Below are 23,587 nucleotides of genomic sequence, written 5' to 3'. Positions count from 1 at the left end.
CACAGCAAGGAAGTCTTGTCTGTTCTGGGGATTAAACCTTTTCCCAGATGTCATTTCACCTGGGACAACTTTAAACCATATCTTTTGTATTTTTATATGAATTAAATATGCCCCGCTTATTGCCTATAATGATGGGAAAGCTTTGTAGTATGATATTTTCTTAGTCATTTCCAGGATATAGCATTGGGGCCATCTAGTCTGCATGGATGTGCATTCCCTATTGTTCTAGATGTGGAATCGGGAGGGAATCACTAAGAGACATTCGGTTTAGTAAACACTTGTAAATTAAGTCTTCTAGCTCCATTAACATTTGTTGTGGGGTGGGGGTAAACCTATAACAAAGGATAAAACACAGGACATCATAAATGCTCAGCTTGGTTGCTAAAGAAGTGAAACCAACACCCTTCATTTACATGGGGGAAAGTTTTTTTTCATTGGGCTGGGACATCTCCAAGAAGGGGCAGATCAGGAGGTATAAGAGATCCATGCAGGAGTCACAAAAGAAGAACTTCTTGTCAACAGAGAGCAGGTTATGTATGAGGAATATTACATCGGTGAAAGATCTTTAGATGCTGTAATCTTGGGATTTGCTTCATGTGCATGTAAAAAGAATATTGATTTTAGAAACAATGAGGGGAATTTATTTCTATATTCCCGCTGGTGTATGGTTCTACTAAGAGGCTCTGGCCAAAGTCTTCTTTGCTGTGTTGGACCCTTCTTCATGTCATAGTAAATGCCCCCCATATTTTCCCCTTGTACAATCTCCAGATACAATTGGATGTTGACGTCTATATTCATTTCCAACAGGAGAAGAATCTTCTGACATGGATGTAAGTAACACTGAGGAGAGGGAGATCCCCAAGGTGGAGGAAGAAGAGCCAGAGGAGCGAGGCTGGGAAGGAGGATCTGCTGCTGGTATCAGGGACCCCCAGAATGGTGAGTACTGACAGCCCTATTATTCATTGCTTTCTAGAAATAATTGATCCTCTGTCCCTCTTCATTATGCCTATATCCACCTATATAAATATATATACGACTAGAGTGCACGCTTTCCAGTTCACTCCAGGGGAAGTATCGCAGACAAGCCCTCAAAAAGGAGTAATGCTCAACATGTAGATTAAATTATGAAATGGCCGAAAACAAAGACTCAGACATTTCTTACTGTATGTAAGGAGATCTGAAAGACCCCATTCAAATATCTTTATGAGTTATGGTTCTGAAATCTGGAATTGTTTAGTTCTCCAAAGTTGGACATTACTTAGCAGTTACTTAATGTTAGTTCTGACTATTATTCTCATATATATATATATATATATATATATATATATATATATATATAATGCAGAAAAGTGTGTGTGGATCCATAGTAGCAGAAGTGCCGGGTGGAAAAGGTGCAGGGGCTTCATAGATACAGTGCTATGGAGGGGGGGATAGGAGCGTTGTGCTGCACAGGTATAGGAGTGGAGGGATGCAGTCTTTTTCATTCAATCCTGTCTAGAAATGATTACTTTTGTGTTTCTCCTGTATCCACCTATATATTAGCATGTTAAGAAAAGTGTTTAGGATGAAGCAGAGATATTGGGTATTGGGAAATGCAGATAGAGAGGCAAAGTGATCCATAGTAACTGATGTGCAGGGCTGAAAGGGTGTAGAGCCAAGGGATGTATTGGTATAGGGGTGCAGAAATATACAAGTATAGAGTTACAGAGATGTATTCCTATAGGGGTGCAGGGATATAGACATATAGGGGTGCAGGGATATATTGGTATAGGGGTGCAGGGATGTAGAGGAATGGGGTGCAGAGATATACAATTGTAGAGTTACAGGGATGTATTGGTATAAGCGTGAAGGATGTAGATGGAAAGGGATGAAAGCTATGGTGTAACTACAAGAGACTGGACCCCATATCAGACATTGGATTAGGCCCCCCTTCATATGCAAAAAAATATATTTATTAAGACATTTATATTCTAATATACACACAGAAACATTTATGGTCTTGTTTCACACAATAATAGGTTAGTCAGTAGCTGACGGTGGGTACTCACAGGTGACATGTCTTCTCCACTTAAGAAGCTCTCCCAGTGGTGACTTATCCGTGCAGAAAGTATTGGGGAGTGCTGCCAGTTTTTTGGAAGTATGTATAAAATGTGGTAAATGCTGGTCTGCAGAAGTGCAGATTTATGGGTGCATAGATGTTGATTTATAGGGGTGCAGGAATGTAGAAGTAGAGTGATACAGTGATGCTGAGGTATAGGGGTGCAGAGATGTACAGCTATAGGGGTGCAGAGATGTACAGCTTCTATGGACGCACATATGTGACTGGGCCAAGCCAGGACCACTTTTGTTTGTTTTTTTTCAAGGGCCACTTTAAATTTCCAGACCCCCCTGGATGCAGAGGTACAGGGGAACACTTCTGCTCTTGAACATATCTGGTGCATGTTTCATTTACCAATTTTATCCACTGACCAATTTATCCCAATATTATAGTCCTCCTCTGCCAAATTGAGAATAAAGTAATTATTATCTCTAGATAATATGTCACGGACAAGTAATTACTGACTAATTCAACAATTTACCATCAATTACCCTCATAGCAATAAAGGGAGGGAGTTATTATGGCCTTTCAAACAGAATACTTGCGGTGTTTTGTTTTTCTCCCTTTCTGTGCCTCTTGCACCAAAATTTGTGAAGTGTCGGCGCCATAATATTGGTGTTTTCCGACACTCTCGACTTTTTGACGCCACTTTTGAATCCAACAGTTTTCTGGCACCTGTTATTTTTTTGGCACATTTTTTGGCATAATCTGTGGCGCTAAATAAGAGCAGCTAAAAGCCGGACTAGGGAGTTCTAAACCTTTCAGTCCGTGCGCCAATTCATAAATCCCTTGCGCTACAAATTTATATCCCACTGAGAAATATAGGACGGTTCTAGCGCCACCCTGTGCCAAAAGTAAAAAATACCCCTCATAAAGTCTTTTTCATGTCCAAAATGTAAAATAGGTTTTATGTTGAGACCTGAGCTTAAGAAAAATTCACAAAGGAGCAAAGCTGGTTTTGTGTTCAGCATGTGGCATATCCATAAAGCTGAAATCTAAGCTGGTTAGACATGAGAGAATTTAGGGGGTTATTTATATCTTTTTCCCCCTCGCTTTGCTCTTTTTGAGTTTCTAGTGAGTGTGTTATTACCCCTAATTTTTTATTGTAGTATGCGATCATTGTCAAATGCAGGTTTTCTTTTTACGTTTTACTATAAAACTTTCAAAAAGGCGCAAATTTTTGCACATCTTAATCCAATGTCTTCTCTTCATCTGGTGTACAGAGTGTTTTTGCACAATTGTTTGGAACTTTTTAGGCACAAAACAACGGTAAACCATGTGCTTAAAATCTGGAAGCCCGAGAAATATAGAAACAAATTAAACAAAAAACTGGTTTACTGGTAAATGTTGAATTTCTATGCACTGTGTGACAAATAATTGTGCAATTACCCCAATGCACCTACAAAGTCAGAAAAAAACTCATCCAACAAAGAAAAATCAGTCCTATTTTATGTAGAAATGTTATAAATATTAATATTAACTCTATTTTTTATTAACTCAATTGTCAATCTACCTATTGTTCTCAGCAGATGACGTCACCCAGAAGTCAGAAGAAAATCTGATATCTTCAGATATTAAAGCCGATGATTGTGGTATCATACAAGATACAGATAAAGAGAGAACCATGAGCATGGATCTATCCTCAGCCCTTCACAACAAAGATCCATCATCTGATCCTATTACATTAGGCATCTGTTCTGATATATCACAGACTAATCAGCAGAAAAGAAGTTACCAAAAGGGAGCTGAACATTCAAGAGCTTCCACCACGAAGAAGACAATTTCTTGTTCAGAATGTGACAAACATTTTAGGTATAAATCAGAACTTCTTAAGCATGTGCGAATTCACACAGGGGACAAGCCGTTTTCATGTTCAGAATGTGGCAAATGTTTTACATGTAAATCACAACTTATTATACATGAGAGATTTCACACAGGGGACAAGCCATTTTCATGTTCAGAATGTGACAAATGTTTTACTTGTAAATCACAACTTATTATTCATGAGAGAATTCACACAGGGGAGAAGCCATTTTCATGTGCAGAATGTAACAAATGTTTTAGTCAGCAATCAACTCTTGTGAATCATGAGAGAATTCACACTGGCGAAAAGCCATTTTCATGTTCCGAATGTGGCAAATGTTTTAATCATAGGTCATCGCTTGTAGAACATAAGAAAGTTCACACTGGGGTGAAGCCATATTCATGTTCAGAATGTGGCCAACATTTTAGGTATAAATCAAAACTTACTATACATGAGAGAATTCACACAGGGGAAAAGCCATATTCATGTTCAGAATGTGACAAATCTTATAGGTGTAAAACAAAACTTAATAGGCATGAGCGAATTCACACAGGGGAGAAGCCATTTTCATGTTCAGAATGTGGGAAAAGTTTTAGTCGTCAATCACATCTTGTGAGTCATGAGAGAATTCACACAGGGGAGAAGCCATTTTCATGTTCAGTATGTGGAAAATGTTTTACACAGAAAGCACAACTTGTAGTCCATAAGCGATTTCATATAGAATGAGTAAAATGTTTTGGTAATTATTCGTTGCTTTTAAATCATGAGACATTTCATACGGGTGAGAAACCACTTCCATTTTCGGAATGTCGGAAAGGTTTTAGACAGAAAGTACAATCTGTTATTCATGAGCCAAGAAATCGCATCTTTAATAACATTAGATAATTCACACAGGAAGAAAACATTAAAATATTCTAATTGTTTCAACAGTGTTACTGTAATTCAGATCTTAATACACATGAGAGAAGCCACACAAGGGAGAAACCAATTGAATTTGTTTTTTTTTAAATTGTATTTGTGATTGAGATTTCTGAGGAATTGTATAAATTGTGTTAACCAATAAACTGTGTATTAAAAAAGTTGAAGGACTTGAGCAATTATTCACCAGAAACAGAGAGGAAAGTCTAAAACAAAAGAGGGAATTTATTAATCTATTTTGACCAGACGTCTGGCGCAACGTGCACCAAAATAAATGTCTAAAATGCCTTGTGGTAGATCGTAGCCGACACTTTAGACCAACTACAATGCGCCCAAATATCTCATCACACTGATCCAGTGATCTGGTACCTTCACACTGGGGCACATTATTATTCGTGTAGCAGGGTGCGCCCGAATCATGAAGGTTTTTAGCCTGTGATTTTAGATTAAGTCTCCAGGTGCAGGGCAATAATTTGGTGCATGGCACAAAGTGTCTGGAAGGACTCTAGACTTTCATGAAGGAGTTTTAGAACATGATAGAACATGGGTCTACGTGTACGACACAAATCGTGCCTTAAAAGTAATGAATAAAGTGCAGGGAAAGTGTTGGGATTCAATAGCTGAGCAATAATAATGCAGTGTCATAGAAGAAATTAGGTTGTGGGACCAACATATAATTAATATGCAGCACATGGCAAAGCCAAATTTTTTTTTAAAAAGTCTGCTGAAAAATCCGGTACAAAGCCCAAAATAAATGTCCCGCCACAGTGATCTGGCACTAGCAGTGGTTTATCTCATGGTATATTAATTATTATTATTTTTACATCATTTTAGCGCCACCCTGAAGCAAAAATAATAAACGCCCCTCTTAGTGTTTTATGTTGAAATGTTATAAATATTTATATTATTGAAGATTTTATCAACTCATTTCTCAATGTGCTTATTATTCCGAGCAGATTAAATCACTCAGAGCTGAAGAGAAAATCTGATATCTTCATATGTATCTTGTAAAATACCATAATTATCGACTTTAAAATATAAAGTGTGCAACAGGAGAATTGATTACCCCTCAGCCCTTCACAGTAAAGATCTATCCCCTGATCCTATTACATTGGGCATCTGTTCTGATACATCACAGATTAATTGGCAAAAAAAATCTTCAACTAGAGCTTCCACTAGAGAGAAAACATTTTTCATGTTCAGAATGTGGCAGATGTTTTATGTAAAAAAAATCAGAACTTATTAGACATTAAAGAAGTCACACAGTGGAGAATCCACATTCCTGCTCAGAATGTGGCAAATGCTTTACTTGTAATTCTTTGCTTGTAATACATGAAATAAGTCACACAGGGGAGAAGCCATTTTCATGTTCAGAATGTGGCAAATATTATGCTCGGTTGTCATCGCTTGTGATACATGAGAGAATTCACACAGATTGGAAGCCATTTTCATGTTCAGAAAGTAGCAAATGAGAAAATTCACAGAGGGGAGAAGCAATTTTTATGTACATAATGGGGCTCATTTACTTACCCGGTCCAGTCGCGATCCAGTGACACGTTCTCTGACAAGGATTCGGCTTCTGCCGGGATTCACTAAGGTAGTGTGCCCGATATCCACCAGGTGTCACTGCTGCGCCGAGGTCCGCCGGAGTTCATCTTCTTTGTCCCGCTGCATGTAAGTGCTGCACAAATGCTTTTTTAAATTCCGCAGTTTTTCCGAATCCGGGGTTGTCCGACCGCCACGCCTCCTGATTTGTGTCGTGTGAAAGCCGGCCCCGATGCGCCAAAATCCGATCGTGTGCGTCAAAATCCCGGGGCAATTCAAGGCAAAACGGAAATCCTCGGGAAACCTGATGAAAGTGCGCGATTCGGACCCTTAGTAAATGAGCCCCAATGTGGCAAATGCTTTGTAATACACAGAAGAGAAAACAGTTTCATTTCTAGAATTTGGGAAATTTTATACACAGAAATCACAACTGCAAAAACATCATAGAATTCTTTCAGAAAAATAAAAAACATTTAGGGGGGACTTTCAAACGTAAAACCGGTAGAATTATTTTCCCTGCTGCGCCTTAGTTACGAAATGTGGACCACAATATAAGTTCTTTTCCAATACTCATGACTTGTTTTTTTTCTGGGTGCAAAATTGTGGCACCGCATGTGAATCCGGCACTACTAATTTTCAGACTGATTTTTTGGTGCACTTTGTGGCGCACACTTAGTACACCTTCATGAATGGGGAGACTGTTCTAAAACTTTCTGCTCTTGTTCCAAATGATTAATCCCTGTGCCACAAACAAAAAATAATGAAGAAATAAAAAAACAAGATCAGGAGGTAACTAGAGATGAGCAAACACACTCGTCCGAGCTTGATGCTCGTTCGAGCATTAGCGTACTCGTAACTGCTCGTTGCTCGGACGAATACTTCGCCAGCTCGAGAAAATGGCATCTCCCGCTGTTTTGATTTTTGGCGGCCAGAAACAGAGCCAATCACAAGCCAGGAGACTCTGCACTCCACCCAGCATGACGTGGTACCCTTACACGTCGATAGCAGTGGTTGGCTGGCCTGATCAGGTGACCCTGGAATAGACTAGCCCCTGCCCGCGCTGCTCGTATCATTCTCTGTCTGGATGCCGCTAGGGAGAGAGCTGCTGCTGCTGCAGGGATAGCGTTAGGGTGTTCTATTAGCTTACTGTTAGGCAGGAGTGATTCTACAAGAACCCAACAGCCCTTCTTAGGCCTACAATAGCGTTATATTTTACTTTTTTTTTATTTGCTTGTGGCTGGGCTTGCTGGCACTAGTAGTGCAGCTCGTACCATATTGTGAGGAATTTGCAGGGAGACTTGCGAACGTTATATTTAGCTCTTAGTGACACGCATATCCACCTCAAACACCGAAGTGGGACAATTTATTAGGGGTTTGATTTGAATTGGGCACAGTCTGCCTTTTTTTTTTCAAAACTTAAAGTGACTTAAAATCCAGTTCTTGTGTGCTGTCAGTGTTAGAAACTAGGCATACAAGAACCCAACCGGCTTTCTTAGGCCTACAATAGCGTTATATATATATATTTTGTTGATTTGCTTGTGGCTGGCCTTGCTGGCACTGGTAGTGCAGCTAGTACCATATTGTGACGAATTGTGCAGGGAGTCTTGTGAACGTTCTGTATAGCTCTTAGTGACACACATATCCATCTCAAACACCTAAGTGGGACAATTTATTAGGGGTTTGATTGAATTAGGCACAGTCTGCTTTTTCTATTCTTTTTTTTTTTCAAAACAAAAAGTCATCAGGCACAGCACAAAATCCTGTTGTGTGCTGTCAGTGTAGGTTAGAAACTAGCCATAGCAATAGGATAGCATCGTTTTCTTAAAAAAACAAAAACACAAAAAAACACAAAAAAAACACCAAAAAAATTTACAGTTTACACTTTAATTTTGAAAATGTTGAACCCGAGTGCTAGGGGTAGAGGACGAAGGCGTGGGCGTCCCACTACTGCAGGGGTCAGAGGCCATGGTCCTGGGCGGGGTGAGACACCACCTGCTGATGAGGGAGCAGGGGAACGCCGCAGAGCTACACTCCCTAGGTTCATCATGTCTCAAGTTACTGGGACTCGTGGTAGAGCACTGTTGAGGCCAGAACAGTGCGAAGAGGTGATGTCGTGGATTGCAGACAATGCTTCTAGCCATTTGTCCACCAGTCAGTCTTCCACGCAGTCCACCCATGTCACCGAAATCAGCACTCCTCCACCTCAGCCTCCTTCCCCCCAGTCTGCCCCCTCCCAGCAAAATTTGGCATTTGAACCGGCATACTCTGAGGAACTGTTTTCTGGACCCTTCCCAGAGTCACAAACCACTTGTCCGGTTGCTGCTGAGCTCTTTTCCGATGCCCAGGTTTTCCACCGGTCGCAGTCTGTGGGTGATGATGACACTGTTGACGTAGTGGAAGAAGTGTGTAAAGAGGTGTCGGACGATGAGGAGACACGGTTGTCAGACAGTGGTGAAGTTGTTGTCAGGGCAGGAAGTCCGAGGGGGGAGCAGACTGAGGGATCGGAGGATGATGAGGTGACAGACCCAAGCTGGGTTGATAGGCTGGGTGAACACAGTGCTTCTGAGACGGAGGCGAGTCCTATAGCAGAACAGGTTGGAAGAGGCAGTGGTGGGGCCAGACGGAGAGGCAGGGCCAGAGCTGGTGCATCAGCGCCAAATGTTGCCCGTAGTCAAGCTCCCGTGGCGAGGGCTAGATTTTCAGAAGTCTGGAGGTTCTTTAAAGAAACACCGGATGACCGACGGACTGTGGTGTGCAACCTTTGCCAAACCAGGATCAGCAGGGGTTCCACCACTACTAGCTTAACTACCACCAGTATGCGCAGGCATCTGAATGCTAAACACCCCACTGAATGGCACCAAGCCCGTTCACCTCCGGCCGGGCACACCACTGCTCCTTCCCCTGTGTCATCTGCTAGTCAGCCCCCTGCCCAGGACCCCGGCCCAAACACCTCCCATGCGAAAACCCCATCTTCGCCTCCACGATCCTCCACAGCATCCACCAGCGTTCAGCTCTCCATACCCCAGACGCTGGAGCGCAAAAGGAGGTATAGCGCAACCCACCCACACGCCCAAGCCCTCAACGTCCACATCTCCAAGTTGCTTAGCCTGGAGATGCTGCCCTATAGGCTGGTAGAGACCGAGGCCTTTCGAAACCTCATGGCGGCGGCCGCCCCTCGGTATTCGGTCCCCAGCCGCCACTACTTTTCCCGATGTGCCGTCCCAGCCCTGCACAAGCACGTGTCAGAGAACATCCTCCGTGCCCTGACCAACGCCGTTTCTGACAAGGTCCACCTGACCACGGACACGTGGACGAGTGCTGCCGGGCAGGGCCACTATATATCGCTGACGGCACATTGGGTTAACTTGGTGGAGGCTGGGACCGAGTCTGACCCTGGGGCTGGTCATATACTGCCGACGCCGAGGATTGCTGGGCCTACCTCGGTCCAGGTCTCAAAGGCCTACTATGCCTCCTCCTCCTCCCACCCCTCCTCCACCTCCTCCTCTGAATTACCATCCGTGGGCATGGCGCCATCAGTCGGTAGCTCTAGGCACAGCAGCAGTGCCATCGCTAAGCGACAGCAGGCGGTGCTCAAACTGCTGAGCCTAGGCGATAAAAGGCACACCGCCCAAGAGTTATTACAGGGCATCACGGCGCAGACTGATCTGTGGATGGCCCGCTGAACCTGAAGCCAGGCATGGTTGTGTGTGACAACGGCCGTAACCTGGTGGCAGCTCTGCAACTCGGCAGACTGACACATGTGCCATGCCTGGCCCATGTGTTAAATCTCATAGTTCAGCGTTTCCTCAAGACATACCCCAATCTGTCTGATTTGCTCACGAAGGTGCGCCGCATCTGTGCGCATTTCAGGAAGTCCAGCACAGATGCTGCCACTCTCAGGGCAGCGCAGCGCCGCCTCCAACTGCCCGCTCACCGACTGTTGTGCGACGTGCCCACGAGGTGGAATTCAACACTAACCATGTTATCCAGATTTTACCAGCAGCGCAGAGCGATTGTAGACTGCCAGATGTCAACTTCCACCAGAACTGGTAGTCAGGTCAGTCAGCTTCCTCAAGTCTACAATGAGGAGTGGACGTGGATGTCTGATATCTGTCAGGTGCTGAGTAACTTTGAGGAGTCAACACAGATGGTCAGTGGTGATGCCGCCATCATCAGCCTCACCATCCCGCTGCTTGGCCTGTTGAAAAACTCTCTGGTCAGCATGAAGTCGGAAGCTTTGCGCTCGTCACAAGAGACGGGGGAAGAAGATTCCCTTGTTGATAGCCAAAGCACCCTTAGGTCTGTTTCTCAGCGCATATCGGAGGAGGTGGAGGAGGATGAGGAGGAAGAGGAGGAGAATGTTGGCGAGACAGAAGAGGGGACCATTGTTCAGTCCTTCACTGTTCAGCGTATATGGGCAGAAGAAGAGGAGTTGGAGGAGTTGGAGGAGGAGGAAATGGACAGTCAGGCCAGTGAGGGGAGTGAATTCTTGCGCGTTGGGACTCAGGCGCATATGGCAGATTTCATGCTAAGCTGCCTATCCCGTGACCCTCGTGTTCAAAGAATTTATTCCAGCACCGATTACTGGGTATTCACTCTCCTGGACCCACGGTACAAGCAAAATCTTTCCACTCTCATCCCTGGAGAGGAAAGGAGTGTGAGAATGCATGAATACCAGCAGGCCCTGGTGCACAAGCTGAAACAGTATTTCCCTTCTGACAGCGCTAGCGGCAGAGGGCGTACTTCTGCGGGACAAGTAGCAAGGGAGAGTAGGCGACCAGGCAGCTTGTCCAGCACTGGCAGGGGTACGCTTTACAAGGCCTTTGCCAGTTTTATGTCACCCCAGCAAGACACTGTCACCTGTCCCCAGTCTCGGGCAGAGTAGGGCTGATCTTTACAGAAAGATGGTGAGGGAGTACGTAGCTGACCATACCATCGTCCTAAATGATCAAACAGCTCCCTACAACTACTGGGTTTCAAAGCTGGACATGTGGCACGAACTGGCGCTGTACGCCTTGGAGGTTCTTGCCTGCCCTGCCGCTAGCGTGTTGTCCGAGCGGGTTTTCAGTGCAGCTGGTGGCATCATCACCGATAAGCGTACACGCCTGTAGACTGACAGCGCTGGCAGGCTGACGCTTATCAAGATGAATAAAGCCTGGATTTCTCCGCATTTCCATTCTCCACCAGGTGAAAGAAGCTGAACCTGAATAATGTATGCACTCCTCCTCCTCATTGTCCTCCTTCTCCTCCTCTTTGTACACTAAAGCAGAGGAAACTGGCTATTTTTTTGCCAGGGCCAACTGGCTCTGGCTATAGTACTCTATGTATTTAATTTTTCTGGAGGGCCAACTACCCTGTCCTCTGTTTTAAACAATTTTTGGGAGTGCCACATACAGGCACTCAATCTATGTAATTTTTCTGGAGGACCAGCTACCTGCTCCTCTGGTTTGAAAACTTTTTTTGACTGCCACATACAGGCACTCAATTTATTTAATCTTTTTGGAGGACCAGCTACCTGCTCCTCTGGTTTGAAAACTTTTTTGGACTGCCACATACAGGCACTATCCAAATTAAATTGTCTCCATAGCAACCTCCACACGTCGTCTTTTTAGCTGCCTTCACACGTTGTCTCCATTGCTACCTCCACACGTCATCGCCATAGCTGCCTCCAAAAGTAGTCCATATAGCTGCCTCCATACATGGTCCCCTTATCAAACGAGCTGTGTCAGGCAGAATTTTGGATTGTTTTCATGGCTTCCATGTTAACTTTGTCGCCACCCTGCTGTGTAATCCACAAAATATACTGGCAAACTTTTATCATTTACCAATATTATTTCAGCGCTTCTTGCGCATCTGTTTACATTCCCCTCACCCGCCAGAACCCAAACTTATAAGAACGCTACTACACTTGATCTTATACAAAAGGTTCTTAGAAGTGCTGTTTGGGGAGTAGCCTAGAGACAGGGGCTTGGATTGGCGAAAGCTCGCCTGGCAGCGGAGCGCCAGCTCCATCCCAAGATCCAACTAACATAGTTTTAACTGCAGCACCTTTAATCTACTACTAGTTCACTGCCTCCATACATGGTCCCCTTATCAAACAAGCTGTGTCAGGCAGAATTTTGGGTTGTTTTCATGGCTTCCTCATCAAACTTGTTAACTTTGTCGCCACCCTGCTGTGTAATCCACAAAATATACTGGCAAACTTTTATCATTTACCGATATTATTTGAGCGCTTCTTGCTCACCTCCTTTGGTTCCTCTCTGCCACCCATTGGTTTTAAGCCTGAGTCCATTTAGGGTATGTCACCATGCCACTCTCTAGCCTGCCCCTGCCCCCGCTGCCTCTGCATAGTCCCCTATAGTGTCAGGGTCAATTATTGGATGTTTTAGATGCTATCTAGCCTGATTCGGTCACTCTGTCATTGCCATGCTGTTGCCCATAGTTGTGGCATAATGGTGCAATTAAGCAGCCTCAGAGGCATCCATGCATGCTGCCCCTGCTGTTTCCTGTCCATTTCCGTGGTGTTTCCATCCTTTTCTGAGGTTCCCAGGTGCTTGGCCAAGCTTCCCTGTGCAGATCCTTGGTCCCCTTGAAAAATGCTCGAGTCTCCCATTGACTTCAATGGGGCTCGTTATTCGAGACGAGCACTCGAGCATCGGGAAAAGTTTGTCTCGAATAACGAGTACCCGAGCATTTTAGTGCTCGCTCATCTCTAGAAGGGAGTTATTCTACATTTTTTCCTAAACAGGAATTCTCAAGGATATCTTAACTGACCAGGGAAACCATGTCAAATCTGATGAGGGAACTGTGCAAGGTGTTAAAAGTGACCCAGTTGCACACATTAGTCTACCACCCCAGACAGATGGTCTTGTGGCACAATGTAACAAGACCTTGAAGGCCATGCTGTAAAATCGTGGGAGAGAATGAAGGGCGGGACTGGGACTGTCTTTTACCTTATTTTTTATTCTCAATTAGAGGGTTGCAGTCATGTCTCAAGTAGTGAATGGGGAAGAGCACCCAGTGATTATCTTTGAAAGAAACTGTCCTCACTGGAGATAAAATTAAGTCATCATTGAGTAAGAAAGTGGCCATAAAGTGGGTGCTAGACTTTCTTAGGTACTATTTATTGGGAAGGTTTAAGATAGTGTCAGACCATGCCCCACCATAGTGGAGATAAAGGGGAATAATAACCAGGACACCCGTTGGTTCTTGGCGTTCAAGATTTATCTTTTTTGGTAAAGCACAGGCCAGGAAAAATGCAGATGCTCTGTCAAGGTTGCATAATCTGGTGGCTGAAGTTGCAAAAACCCCTGGCTTTGAGCTGGAAAGGGGGAGGGGTGGAATGTGAGAAGTCAAAAGGGGCCATTATAGATAATAATAATTCTTTATTTATATAGCGCACACAGATTACACACAAAGCTTTCCAGATGAGTCCCTGTCCCCAATGGGAATCATAATCTAATCAACCTACCAGTATGTTTTAGAGTGTGGGAGGTAACTGGAGGACCAGGAGGAAATCCACGCAAACACAGAGAGAACATACAAACTCTTTGCAGAGTTTGAAACCAGGTCCCCAGCGCTGCAAAGCCGGGGTGCTAACCACTAATCCACCGTGCATTATTGATACCAGATGTCACCAAGGTGCCTGGCCTCAGTGAAGTGAGCCAGTTAGCGTTTGGTCAGAAACCTTAGGTTTTTGACATTTTTAATATGTAGTATGGCTGCTTCCCACAGTAGATCCGGTCTGGCTTTTACTCTAGTAATCAAAGGGAGGGATGACTACTCCCACATATCCAGGGCAGGTTTTGGCTAGCAGTGAAAAAGCCAGGAAGCTCAGGTGTGAGTGTTGTGTCTGAGTGTCTGCTAGAATTCGAGTAGAGCTGTTGTATATAAAGCAGCTCGGGACTGCTTTTGCCGCATTGAGGGTGCGGTCACACATGGCATTTGTGACGTGTTTTTAAATGCATTAATAAAACGCACACGTTTGGTTAGTTTGAAAGAGTTTTTCTTCATTGCTAACATTTTCATTGCTAACATTTTCATTGTTAACATTTTCACAGATGTTTCCACTTCAAACCAGCCAAACACATGGTAAATTGTAAACTATGTGTGTTTTAAAATGCATGCATTTCTGCGATACGCTTGAATATGGACAACAAACACTACGTGTGGCCGCACCCTGACTTCCCGCGCTGTTGGATAGATTCCACAAGACTGGGAGTCAGGAAAGTTTATATGGACTGGGGTTTTTCATTTCCTTTTAATTATGTAATGAAGATAAAGATATTTCTGTTTCATTAAACTGTTTAAAGCAAAATAAACACTTAACTTGGACTAAAGCTGGAGAGCCGAATGATTAGACCCCCCACAATATATATATACATGCATCCTCATAGACTAGGGGTTTATGTGAGCGGGGATGTCTGCGCTCCGGAATATGATGGCGCTATACAAATAATGTTTATTATAATAAATATTTTTTATTGAGGAATCTCTATATGGATTATAATGTGCCGGACCTTATTAATTGAATTTAGGTGCATTATATAAGTTTTTATAGGGGGAGCATATGTATTGAAATGGGAAAACTATAAGAGTTTATTAGGGAGTCATTATATGATTTGTGATGATGAAGGTAATAAAGGAATTGAAAAGGAGAGGAAATATGTGAATTGCAGCGGCGTAACTTGAGGGGGTGCAGAGGTTGCGATCGCACCCGGGCCCAAGAAGTTTAGGGGGCCCTTATGGTGTCACTTTCCCATATGAGAAGACTATTATTATTAACCATACATTATAGTCGGGGGCCCGGCACAGACTTTGCACTGGGGCCCATCAGATTCTAGTTACGCCACTGGTGAATTGTAATTATATATAGGAAACTATATGATATTTTTTGGAAGCATTATATACATTTAATGAGTTGATATATGAATGTACATGGGGAAGGCTCTATATGAATTGTAATGAGGTGCATCTTGTAATTTGTAATTGCTGTGGGATGAGTTTGCTGCAGCCCATTGACATGCAGATGACAAAACCTGCACCAAATCCCGCTTTCCGTGGAGAAGAAATAGATGATTGTAATTTCAGTCACCAAAAAATTAATGTATTATACAGCAGATTCATCTTATCTCATTTGGAATTTCTGCCCAGTAATCCTATAATATTGGATAACATCATTCCTAATGATATCATATCTTCTCCCAGGAGTCTCCTAGTGATATGATACGAGCAGCAGGTCCCCAGCATGATGTTCCTCACCCTAGGAATACCACACACCAATATAAAATATGAAATACATTGTCTGATGTATATCTTGTGGCTTTCTAAAGCTGAAAATCCTGGCAAGACCACATGTGTGTTTAAAATCCTTGATCATAACTTCATAGCAAAATGTTGCAATCTATGAATTGGGTGAATTGGGTGATATCCCCTGCTCCATAATGGATATGGCAGTCACATGGTCGGAGCCGTCTTGTCTGAATGGATTTGCATTCCTTTTGTTTAGGATATAGTAAACACATGTAAATGAATTTATCTCGGTCCATTAGAATGGCACATCCTGGCCACATTTGTTTATGGGGGAATGATAGAACAATGGACAACATTCAGGACTTCATCATAAAGGCCCTGCCCTTCTGGTAGGGAAAAGGCATCGACGCCCTTCATTTACATGTGGAAGTCCTTTCATCATTAGGGTAAGACATCACCAAGAGGGGCAGACCGAGAGATATAAGAGAGGCAAGAAAGACTCACATGGAGAGAACTTACTGGAGGTTGGTCTTATTGGAGGCTGAGGAACTGAAACGCTAAAAGGAGAGAGAGCAGATCTATATATATGTGGAAGAGCGAGCCTGGACAGGAAGACGGGATACTACTGCCATGGACCCCCAAAGCGGTGAGTACTGATAATGTTTCATCCATTTCTTTTTAGAAATTGATTGCTCCTCTGTTCCCCTTTCTTCTGTCTATATCCCCTACCTTAAAATGTGTTCAAGGATCTAATCAGTCATACAATTGGTAGGGCAATTAACTTTATATATAATAGATCTATGTACCAAAATATATTGTGTCTGATCTACTATGGGTAAAAATATGTGGTTGAAGAGAGCAGGGATGTAGAAATATTGTATATAAAAGTTAAATTTATCTACTAACCAATCTATCACAAGTCCTCCCCTGTCTACGGCTAGATCACATCCCTAGTGTCTTCTATGGACTCATGCACAGGGTTGTATATTCCACTGTCTCTGTATGAGTTGACTGCCTGTGCCAAAATACTCAGAGCAGGTCCTATTCCTACCCAAGTTTATGGAGTGCACATGCCGGTGACTGTAGGGAAACAATGAACCACAGGACCATTGTTTGTGGCCCAATACCTACACAGGTTTGTGTGAGAGAAACTTAACCTTCAGTTTATATGTCGAGGACAAAGATTACTAACTAATACAACATAAACCAATTCTTCTAGAAATAATATATAACAAAATAATGTCTTATTCATGTCCGAAATGTAACCCAGGTTTTACTTTGAAACTTGAGCTTTACTGAGAACTCACACAGGAGAGAAGATGTTTTTATGAGCTGGTTAGACATAAGGAAATGTAGTGCTTATATAGAAATGTTTTAAATATTGATATCATGAGTGATTTAATTAACTCAATTATCAATGTATCTACTATTCCCATCAGATATTAAAGCCGATGATTGTGGCATCACACAAGATACAGATAAAGAGAGCGCCATGAGCATGGATTTACCTTCAGCCCTTCACAGCAAAGATCCATCATCTGATCCCATTACATTGGACATCTCTTCTGATATATCAAAGACCAAGAGTCAGAAAAGAAGTCTCAGAAAAGGAGCTGAACAACCAAGAGCTTCCACTAGAGAGAAGCCATTTTCATGTTCAGAGTGTGACAGATGTTTTGCATTTAAATCAGAACTTATTAGACATGAAAGAAGTCACACAGGGGAAAAGCCGCATTCATGTGCAGTATGTGGCAAATGCTTTTCACGAAATTCTTTGCTTGTAATACATGAGAGAATTCACACAGGGGAGAAGCCATTTTCATGCTCTGAATGTGGCAAATGTTATGCTCGTAAGTCAGCGCTCGTAAAACATGAGAGAACACACACAGGTGAGAAGCTATTCTCATGTTCAGAATGTGGCAAATGTTTTGCGTGTAAATCAATACTTGTTATACATGAGAGAATTCACACAGGGTTGAAGCCATTTTCATGTGCGGAGTGTGACAAATGTTTTAGCCATAAATCAGCCCTTGTGAAGCATGAAAGAATTCACACAGGAGAGAAGCCATTTTCATGTTCGGAATGTGGCAAATGTTTTTATCATACATCAGATCTTGTGAAACATCAGAGAATTCACACAGGGGAAAAACCATTTTCATGTCCAGAATGTGGAAAATGTTTTACTCGGAATCTGGAGCTTGAAATGCATAAAAGGACTCACACAGGGGAGAAGCCATTTTCATGTTCAGAATGTGGCAAATGTTTTGCCCGTAAGTCAGGTCTTGAAATACACGAGAGAATTCACACAGAAGAAAAGCCATTTTCATGCTCAGTATGTGGCAAACATTTTGCCCATCATTCAGGGCTTGCAGTACATAAGAGAATACACACGGGCAAGAAACCGTTTCAATGTTCCGAATGTGGCAAATGTTATGCTCATAAGTTATCGCTTGTGAATCATGAGAGAATTCACACAGGGGAGAAATTGTAATGTTTAGAATGTCGCAAAATTGCTGATCTGTTTTAGAGCTTAGGACATAAGAGAGAAACCATTTTCTTTTTCTCAGTTAAAAATGGCATTGAGATTGAGAAGGAATCGTTATAATGTATTGACCAATAATGTGCGCATTTAAAAAATGTGGAGAACTGGTATAATCATTCAAAACAATCAGTAAAAGAGAATAAAAATTGTAACACTCAAAACTGTTCTGTGTCTACTTGTGTCTTTGGACAAGGCCTGATGTCCTACTGGTACAGGACCTGCGGTGATGTCAGAATCATGTGACTGATCACATGCTTCTTACATTACCGCAGGTCTCATACTGTCATGCTGCACTGGGGCAGGGTGAGAAGAAGAGGAATGGGGGAAGTGTGTGTGTATAGGTGAGCTGAGTGAGTGTGTATAGGTGAGCTGTGTGTGTTTATAGGTGAGCTGTGTGTGTGTATAGGTGAGCTGAGTGAGTGTGTGTATAGGTGAGCTGTGTGTGTGTATAGGTGAGCTGTGTGTGTGTATAGGTGAGCTGAGTGAGTGTGTATAGGTGAGCAGAGTGAGTGTGTATAGGTGAGCTGAGTGAGTGTGTATAGGTGAGCTGAGTGTGTATGTGGATGGATGATGCAGAGCTGTGTGTGTATGTGGATGGATGATGCAGAGCTGTGTGTGTATGTGGATGGATAATGCAGAGCTGAATGTGTATGTAGAAAGATGATGCAGAGCTGAATGTGTATGTAGAAAGATGATGCAGAGCTGAGTGTGTAAATGTATGTCTGTGTGCGCTGTGCTTTAGTGCGACCAACAGGGATATTTTAATTGGTGTAAAATATATTTTTCCTTTTTTTGGAAGCCTAAATCTGGGGTGCGTCCTATAGTAAGAAGCGTCTTATAGTCCGAAAAATACCTTATTTACATAAGTAACAATGTTTGTTTTGTCTTTTAACAGCAATAATAAGGATTAACAGTGTAAAACACAAGTTACTGCTTACATGGCACATGCATATCGTGATGAGTTTTGCAGATGCAGTCAAAATGCATCTCAAACATCTTCACCTTCTTCTTCCTGGTGCATTTAAGTGCATTGTCTTGGGACACAATTTGAATCTTAAATCCCACGCTCAGTCTGATTGTCCGACGGCCCGGTCCACGATTTCTGTCGCATGGAAGCCGGCGCAGCTGCGCCACAATTTGATCGTGTGCGACACAATCCCAGAGCAAACCCCTAATAAATACTTATCAAAGCTGGCCAAATCTCAAAAACGGTGAACATCTCGTCGAAAGTGTGATACGCGACGCTTAGTAAATAAGCCCCATTGTGTTTTAGACATGTAATGGCTCTTATTATGTATTTATTGTTCCTCACGGACTTGCCCACTGCATTTTCTATATTTTTTTAAACTTATCCAAAACGTAACTTTTTCTGGTTTAGGTCCTATTGTCAAATTGTATATCCTAAAGGGGCTGTAACTCCATGCATACAGGGCCCATATTATGTACTTGTTTTGTCACACAGGATTCATGCACTGCAGGTTTTCCTTCCGTGTTTTCCTGTTGCATAGTTTGCAGTATCTACCAGTTTCAGCAAAGTGGCTGAGATTTGAAGGGGTGTTCCCATTAATAGCATTTAGAATAAGGGGGACAAATATCTGAGAGCAGGGGGTCCCAGCCGTGGAGTCCACCATAATGAGACAATTTTGCAATTCACATTCAGATAAAAATTTTTATTGGTTTCCATCACCTTGTTTTATGAATTGACCAGGAAGATTTTTTGCCCTGCACTACATATATCGCTTTGGGGGTTGTGGCGCTCCTGCAGGGCTACAGTATTGTCTCTACAATGTGCCTCATGCTCCAGTAAAGAAATAGTTAGAAACAGGCTACAGCAAATTTGACCCTACAAATCTGCATACAGTGTTAGATATTGTCCCTTGATATTTTTGTTATCCTACCTATAAGCTGGTAGCAGCAGGACTGTGAAATATACATTTATATTCCAGTGAAATCTTTCCGCTGAGCACAACACAGCCCCGTCCCCTTTATTTTCTAAAAGCAGCAGCAGGTCTCTAGTTAGATATTACAGCTGTGGGGACGGGATGCAGAGTAGATTAATGGTTGGGATCACAGAGCACAGCAGTGTGGGGCCAGTTCCTCAGTGCCCTATGTCCAGATACAGATATAGGATATTCTCTGTACCATTAACAAACTAGCGCTCTGCAGGGGCGTAACTACAGCGGTAGCAGCCATAGCAGTTGCTATGGGACCCACAGTGTCAGGGGGCCCTGGCATTCAACCTGACACACTGAAGAATGGAGGATTTGCACCATTTTGGACAGGTTATGCTGAACATTGTACACCATGAAATCTAATAAAAATATAACAGTGCACATCATCCAACTTGAACGCCACAAGTGAACAAATCTAAAAGTTTTCACTTAGATATCTAATTTTTCTTTTATGCCTTTAGCAAGATCTGTAGGATCGATCCATCTGAATTCTCATGCGGCCGCACAACCTTTTATAAATATATGTTTTATTTATTTTCTATGCGTTTATATGGATTTAAACTTTTCTATATTTTTATGTTTTTTATTACGATTGCTTAGAAAGCAAACTTAGTCTTATTTTGTTATGTGCGTCCCAGTAGAAGCGGTAGAAGATAGACAAGCGTATCATTCTACGATAGTGCTGATGCTCTGCATTGAGGCTCTGACGTAGCACACAGAACGAAAATGAGGTTTTGTTTGTTTGTATGTATATAAGGCTCCTCATTATACAAACCGTTATCCCTCTGTATAGATGTGGTTTTAACCCGATGAAGGCATTGGACAAATGCCGTAACGGGTTGTTTCATTCACCCACCTATTGTGAAATAAGGATTTGGAACCTTAGAGGATGCTTTATCGGAGTGGATACTCTCAATTCCAGTGTACGGAACATCTGAATCAGAATCAGCAAAGTTCTAGGACAACACATGGGTTTCCAGGACATAACCAAGTCCTTTCACTAAAAATATCAGTTAAAAATGTACAGTATTGTACTGTATTTCCTATAAAAGGAAACCTACCATAAGGAATCTACCATCACAAGTAGATGTGATAGTAGATTCCTCCTACCCACGTCTGCCCTAATCTGTAATTTCAATAATCATGTAACCTAAATAGAGATGAGCGAGCACTAAAATGCTCGGGTACTCGTTATTCGAGACGAACTTTTCCCGATGCTCGAGTGCTCGTTTCGAGTAACGAGCCCCATTGAAGTCAATGGGAGACTCGAGCATTTTTCAAGGGGACCAAGGCTCTGCACAGGGAAGCTTGGCCAAACACCTGGGAACCTCAGAAAAGGATGGAAACACCACGGAAATGGACAGGAAACAGCAGGGGCAGCATGCATGGATGCCTCTGAGGCTGCTTAATCGCACCATTATGCCAAAATTATGGGCAATAGCATGGCCATGACAGAGTGACAGAATGAAGCTAGATAGCATCTAAAACATCCAATAATTGACCCTGACACTATAGGGGACGGCATGCAGAGGCAGCGGCAGCAGCGGAAGGCTAGAGAGTGGCATGGCGACATACCCTAAATGGACTCAGGCTTCAAACCAATGGGTGGCAGAGAGGAACCAAAGGAGGTGAGCAAGAAGCGCTCAAATAATATTGGTACATGATAAAAGTTTGCCAGTATATTTTGTGGATTACACAGCAGGGTGGCGACAAAGTTAACATGGAAGCCATGAAAACAATCCAAAATTCTGCCTGACACAGCTCGTTTGATAAGGGGACCATGTATGGAGGCAGTGAACTAGTAGTAGATTAAAGGTGCTGCAGTTAAAACTATGTTAGTTGGTTCTTGGCATGGAGCTGGCGCTCCGCTGCCAGGCGAGCTTTCGCCAATCCAAGCCCCTGTCTCTAGGCTACTCCCCAAACAGCACTTCTAAGAACCTTTCGGATAAGATCAAGTGTAGTAGCGTTCTTATAAGTTTGGGATATGGCGGGTGAGGGGAATGTAAACATCTGCGCAAGAAGCGCTGAAATAATATCCGTAAATGAAAAAAGTTTTCCAGTATATTTTGTGGCTTACACAGCAGGGTGGCGACAAAGTTAACAAGTTTGATGTGGAATGCCCTGCAATAGCTCTTGGGCGGTGTGCCTTTTATCACCTAGGCTCAGCAGTTTGAGCACCGCCTGCTGTCGCTTAGCAACGGCACTGCTGCTGTGCCTAGAGCTACCGACTGATGGCGCCATGCCCACGGATGGTAATTCGGAGGAGGAGGTGGAGGAGGGGTGGGAGGATTTGGAGGTATAGTAGGCCTTTGAGACCTGGACCGAGGTAGGCCCCGCAATCCTCTGCGTCGGCAGTATATGACCAGCCCCAGGGTCAGACTCGGTCCCAGCCTGCACCAAGTTAAGTGTAGTAGCGTTCTTATAAGTTTGGGATATGGCGGGTGAGGGGAATGTAAACAGATGCGCAAGAAGCGCATGATGCGCATGGAGCTGGCGCTCCGCTGCTAGGCGAGCTTTCGCCAATCCAAGCCCCTGTCTCTAGGCTACTCCCCAAACAGCACTTCTAAGAACCTTTTGTATAAGATCAAGTGTAGTAGCGTTCTTATAAGTTTAGGATATGGCGGAGGAGGGGAATGTAAACAGATGCGCAAGAAGCGCTGAAATAATATCCGTAAATGGTAAAAGTTTGCCAGTGTATTTTGTGGATAACACAGCAGGGTGGCGACAAAGTTAACAACTTTGATGTGGAATCCATGAAAACAACCCAAATTTCGGCCTGACAAACCTCGTTTGATAAAGGGACGATGTATGGAGGCAGCTATATGGACGACTTTTGGAGGTAGCAATGGAGACAACGTGTGGAGGCTGCTATGGAGACAATTCAATTTGGATAGTGCCTGTATGTGGCAGTCCAAAAAATGTTTCAAACCAGAGGAGCAGGTAGGTGGCCCTCCAGAAAAATGGAATAGATTGAGTGCCTGTATGTGGCAGTCCAAAAAATTTTTCAAACCAGAGGAGCAGGTAGGTGGCCCTCCAGAAAAATGGAATAGATTGAGTGCCTGTATGTGGCAGTCCAAAAAAGTTTTCAAACCAGAGGAGCAGGTAGGTGGCCCTCCAGAAAAATGGAATAGATTGAGTGCCTGTATGTGGCAGTCCAAAAAAGTTTTTAAACCAGAGGAGCAGGTAGGTGGCCCTCCAGAAAAATGGAATAGATTGAGTGCCTGTATGTGGCAGTCCAAAAAAGTTTTTAAACCAGAGGAGCAGGTAGGTGGCCCTCCAGAAAAATGGAATAGATTGAGTGCCTGTATGTGGCAGTCCCAAAAAATTGTTTAAAACAGAGGACCGGAAAGGTGGCCCTCCAGAAAAATTGAATAGATTGAGTGCCTGTATGTGGCACTCCCAAAAATTGTTTAAAACAGAGGACCGTGTCGGTGGCCCTCCAGAAAAATTAAATGCATAAAGTACTATACCTAGAG

At 43.1% G+C, this 23,587-nt stretch overlaps 1 protein-coding gene across 1 annotated transcript in view; it reads left to right on the top strand.

Moving 5' to 3' along the window:
- The window catches only part of LOC140076161 (uncharacterized), a 62,328-nt gene that overhangs the window by 9,726 nt on the left and 29,015 nt on the right, over nt 1-23,587 (top strand). The window contains 3 exon segments of the mRNA XM_072122671.1: nt 3,625-4,617; nt 17,057-18,104; nt 20,905-20,942. Of these exon segments, the coding sequence (XP_071978772.1) occupies nt 3,625-4,617; nt 17,057-18,104; nt 20,905-20,942 (2,079 nt within the window).

The sequence above is a fragment of the Engystomops pustulosus genome, chromosome 8 (assembly GCF_040894005.1).
Source record: "Engystomops pustulosus chromosome 8, aEngPut4.maternal, whole genome shotgun sequence".
Taxonomy (NCBI): domain Eukaryota; kingdom Metazoa; phylum Chordata; class Amphibia; order Anura; family Leptodactylidae; genus Engystomops; species Engystomops pustulosus.
Note: the sequence above shows the minus strand (reverse complement) of the source record. Positions and strands in the feature narration are given on the sequence as shown.